The sequence below is a fragment of the Bison bison genome, unplaced genomic scaffold (assembly GCF_000754665.1).
Source record: "Bison bison bison isolate TAMUID 2011002044 unplaced genomic scaffold, Bison_UMD1.0 scf7180017864270, whole genome shotgun sequence".
NCBI classification, from domain to species: domain Eukaryota; kingdom Metazoa; phylum Chordata; class Mammalia; order Artiodactyla; family Bovidae; genus Bison; species Bison bison.
Window position 1 is genome coordinate 5,325,744 of NW_011494842.1, and position 4,794 is coordinate 5,330,537.

The 4,794-nt window shown below is 50.8% G+C and overlaps 1 protein-coding gene across 1 annotated transcript in view; it reads right to left on the reverse strand.

Annotated features, from left to right (window-relative positions):
- Positions 1 to 1,883: 1,883 nt before the first annotated feature.
- The window catches only part of LOC104994886 (HLA class II histocompatibility antigen, DM beta chain), a 7,131-nt gene continuing 4,220 nt past the window's right edge, over positions 1,884 to 4,794 (reverse strand). The window contains exons 4-7 of the mRNA XM_010848578.1: positions 4,653 to 4,794; positions 3,264 to 3,380; positions 2,830 to 2,865; positions 1,884 to 2,481 (exon numbers count right to left, since the gene is read on the reverse strand). Of these exons, the coding sequence (XP_010846880.1) occupies positions 2,468 to 2,481; positions 2,830 to 2,865; positions 3,264 to 3,380; positions 4,653 to 4,794 (309 nt within the window). The 3' untranslated portion in view covers positions 1,884 to 2,467. The remainder of the gene's footprint in view (positions 2,482 to 2,829; positions 2,866 to 3,263; positions 3,381 to 4,652) is intronic.

Below are 4,794 nucleotides of genomic sequence, written 5' to 3' on the forward strand. Positions count from 1 at the left end.
CCAAACTCCCAATCTGTCCCTCTCCCAAGCCCACCTCTTGGCAACCCTCCATCCATTCTCTGTATCTGTGAGTCTGTTTCATTGATAAGTTCATTTGTATCTTATTTTAGATTCCACATGTAAGTGATATCACATGGTATTTGTCTTCCTCTTTCTGACTTCACTTAGTAAAATAATCTCTAGGCCCATCCATGTTGCTGCAAATGGAATTGTTTTCTTCTTTTTTTATGCCTGAGCACCTGCCTTGGATATGAAGTCTGTACGATCAGTGCTACCCGCACTGTTCTCCAGGCCCCCATCAGGACAGAGACCATGCAGGGAGGAAGGGACCCAATCCCACCCACCAGGAACCCACACAGACCACCTTGGAGACAAGGCAGGAAGATTCCACACACTGTCTGTCTTTCTGACCCCTTCTCCCAGCTCATCAGATTCTGCTTACCATGTTCCTACATAGACTCGCACACACAGACATGTATTCTTCTTCTTCTTTTTTGGCAGACGTGCATTCTTAACCGCTTGTTCTCTGTCCACAACTTTCTGTTAGGCTAAACTCCTCCAGTATCTGTTTTCATTTCTGGTTTCTTTCTAGAATCCAACTCTCATTCCAAAGACAATGCCACCTGGGCCCAGCAGGTGTCGCCCTTCACTGGGAATGATCAGCACCTCTCCAGTTCAGTTCAGTTCAGTTGCGGTCATGTCTTTGCGACCCCATGGACTGCAGCACGCCAGGCCTCCCTGTCCATCACCAGCTCCCAGAGTCCACCATACCCATGTCCATTGAGTTGGTGATGCCATCCAACCATCTCGTCCTCTGTCGTCCCCTTCTCCTCCTGCCTTCAATCTTTCCCAGCACCAGGGTCTTTTCAAATGAGTCAGCTCTTCCCATCAGGTGACCAAAGTATTGGAGTTTCAGCTTCAACATCAGTCCTTCCAATGAATATTCAGGACTGATCTGCTTTAGGATGGACTGGTTGGATCTCCTTGCAGTTTGGACTCTCAAGAGTGTTCTCCAACACCACAGTTCAAAAGCATCACTTCTTCCGTGCTCGGCTTTCTTTAAAGCACCTCTCTTGCCCTGTGTGAAATCCAGCCCCAAACGGTGGATGCCCCGTGAGCTCCAGGTGGAGGGAATGGAAGGGGGGCTCTGAAGAATGGAATGTTCGCCAGCAGGAAAGTCCTCAGAATACAGCAGCCTAGTTACTTCCAGCTCAGGCAGACCGACATCCTGTAGAGAATTTGCTGTTCGATCTTGGGCAAGCTATTTAACCTCTCTGAACCTCACTTTCATCTCGGGACTTGGAGGAGACCACTTCCCCCTTACTGGGTGATTGTGGAGCATGAATGAGATACAGCATAAAGCACCTACCCAGTGCCTACAAGCACTCGAGCTGTGGTCCCTTTCCTATGCTGGTTGTGGAAGGAATAACAGCCCAGAATTCAGATCTGAAGTTGAGCTCTGCCCCTTGAACCCTGACTACCTGAGTTGTGATGAAGATCAAATGAAACAGAGCAAGCAAGCTGGTAGGAAGCCTGGCCCGGAAAGTAGAGTGACTGCTAACAGCTAACTTCGCCGCGGTGGGCTGGCTGGGTACCGGGTAATGTTCTTGGCCAATTACAAGTATGAACTCATTTAAGCTTCATTAAGATCTCTTATGAGTTCAGAAAACTGTTAACTTCCTACTATCTCTGACTCTGTGACTCCCTCCCACCAAAGTTTAAAGTCTTCTTATGAATTATCCAGCAGAAAGCCCCCAGTTCCGTCATGTCCAGATGGGAAAATGGGAGGAAACACCAACTCGTCTGCTCCAGGAAGAGCGAATCAAGCCCAGCCCCCGACTGCCCACTGTCCCTCCCCAGGACCACAGGAAAAAACATGGAAAAAAACAGGATTCTACCAGTTTATTCCTCAGAGACAATCAACAGTGACTCACGCCCTCTGTGACACAGGGGGGCCCCCAAGAGGGTCTTTGACCTTCCTCCCCAGATGATATTCACCCCAGATATTTAGCCCTGGGCTCTGCATATGGACAGCACCTTGGTTACAGAATATTTTTACCAGGAATGAGTTTCCCCAAGTTACTAAGGTTCACATAAGGAAGTGAAGTGAAGTGAAGTGAAGTGAAAGTCGCTCAGTCATGTCCAACTCTTCGTGACCCCATGGACTTTACAGTCCATGGAATTCTCCAGGCCAGAATATTGAAGTGGGTAGCCGTTCCCTTCTCCAGGGGATCTTCCCAACCCAGGGATCACACCCAGGTCTCCCGTATTGCAGGCGGATTCTTTACCAGCTGAGCCACCAGGAAAGCCCTCACATAGGGAAGACTGGGAAATTCAAAGAATTAAATAGAGAAACCATAGGGTCCAAGAAGATGTGGAGGGCTGGAGGAGCTGGAGGGCCCCAGCAGCATCCCCAAGAGTTCAGATCCTTCTCACGTGGAGGGAAAGCTGTAGGGTTCTGCCTCTATCAATTGTGCTGACCTGCAGAAGAAATGAAAAGGAATGAAAATGAATAACGCTTCAACGCTTCGAGCCAACGTGACCCCATCGTTTGTCCCTGTAACCATCCATGCCAGAGCCCTTAACACAGTGATGTGGAAAATTTCAGATCACCAAGCACTGAGGAACCACATTCAGACACACTGTTGGGCAGAAGCGTAAGGGGTCGGTGCTCCTGCTTTCTGCTCCTGAGCCCAACAGCAGCAGCTTCAATCACACTCAGCCTGATCCCAGTGGACGCACACCGCCCCCGCCATCAGCATGGGAGATAACGCCCTCTGTCATCCCCTCCAAGGGACCAGGAGGCACACAGACCAACAGAGACATTACCTTCTGGATAAGTGGACCCCGGGAGGAAAATGTAGCCTAGGAGAAGAAAATATTTGAGTTGAGGACAGTCTTTTCTTTTTTTTTAATTTTTATTAGACTATAGTTGATTTACGCTGTTCAGTTCCAAGTGTACAGCAAAGTGCATCGGTTACACATACAGCTGTACCCACTCTCGTCTTCGATTCTCTTCTCATCTAGGCCACTGCAGAGCACCGAGGAGTTTTCTGTGCTATTCAGCAGGTTCCTATTAGTGATCTATTTTATCCACAGTAGTGTGTAGATGTCGATCCCCATCTCTCAGTTGATCCCTCCCGCCCAGGACGGGCCTGGTGGATGAAAGTCTCCTCCACGGCAATGGGGGACGCCACGGGAGAACCAATCACAAACCCAAAGCGAGCAGAGGTTGGGACTAACGTTTCGGGAGGCTCACTCACCGGAGGAGGTGGCTCTCCGCCAACTGTGCAGACCGAAAACGAAGATGATGAGACCCAGGACCAGCGTTACCAGAGCCACAGAAACCTTCACCGTCTGCGCAGGCAACAGCCCAGGAGCTGCGGAAACAGGAACTGAACTGCAACCGGTTCCCAGAGCTGGTCCCCAGAGCGCCTTCGCTGACTGCGACCTCCGCCCAGAGCTTCAGAGGTGCTCATCCGCGGCCCAGGCCTCACACCAATCCAGGCCCGAGCAAGCAGCCTTTCCTTAAAACCCCTGTCCCGTGGGTCTCTGTTCCTGCAGGTCCCTGAGGAACCCCTCTCCCCAGGTTTGTACCCCGGCTTCCAGATGCTCTCTGAGACCATGGGGGCCCTCCAGGCTTCCCGTTTTCTTTCTTCACCCCAAAGGCACCCTGACCAAAGAATGGAGGGCCCCCCCACTCCTCTCTTCATTTGCCTGTGGTGACAATACTTGCTCCCTTGACTGCTTTATTCGAGCATTTTCCCATTAAATTGTCTTTCCACCTTTCCTTTCTGCAGTTCCTTGCTATCCGAGGGCTTAGGTGTCTCTACCTGTCCACTTTCAGATTGGCCATGGGTCCTTCCAGAATCTGTCTCTGCCCCACCTCCACAGCCCCTACATCCTGGGGCTGGTCCTAGTCTGAATCCTGTCCCCCTCCCAAATTCCTTTCCTTTAACTATCTCCAGTCCTGGGGTTCAAACAGCGATGATTGGCTTGACGCCGTAGCCCCCAAGCATGCACATCAAAGCCTCTGTCAGCCTTGGCTTCCCCTCTCTGACACCAAGAGGGTCCTCGCTCTCCTGAGATCTTTATTTCTCCAGTTCCCATCCCTGACTTGACAACAGTGGAAATCTGAAGATCCTAGAATATTGCATCACAATTTGGGGTTCTGAAAATATGGTTACCAAATCGACTTCCTCTTTTCAGGACAATCAGGCTCCCTTCCCACCTTCCAACAAGCACAGAACACCAACCACAGCACCATAGCAACAGCAAGGATGATTAACGCTTTCTGTCCCAGTATCCCCTGGCCCCATCTCTGGTCGAGAACTCTCCACGAGTTCCTCCAGACTCACTCATTTTCAGCATCTCCCTCTCTTCCCTGTACCGTGGACCTCTCTACAGCTTATTCCCTCTGCCAAAGTATTGGTGTTCTTTTTACAACCACCCACTTGCAGTAGCTCTCTGCTTTTTTGTTGTTGTTGTTGTCAGCCACGCTAGAGCAACATGTGGGGGTCTCAATTCCCCGACCAGGGATCAAACCTGGCCCCCCTGCAAGTGGAAGCGAAGAATCTTAGCCACTGGACTGCCAGGGAATTCCAGTAGCTCTCTGCTTTAATGCTAATTCCTCCCGCCTGCTACACACTTACTCCAGTCCTGAAGGATGAGTTCAGGAGCCCCAATGTGCTCGACCACACAGGTGTAGGTATCCCCAAAAGAGGGGGTTGTGGCCAGATGGGAGACGGTCTGGTATGTCCAGTCTCCGTTGGGCTGGGCGATCCTCCAGGCCCT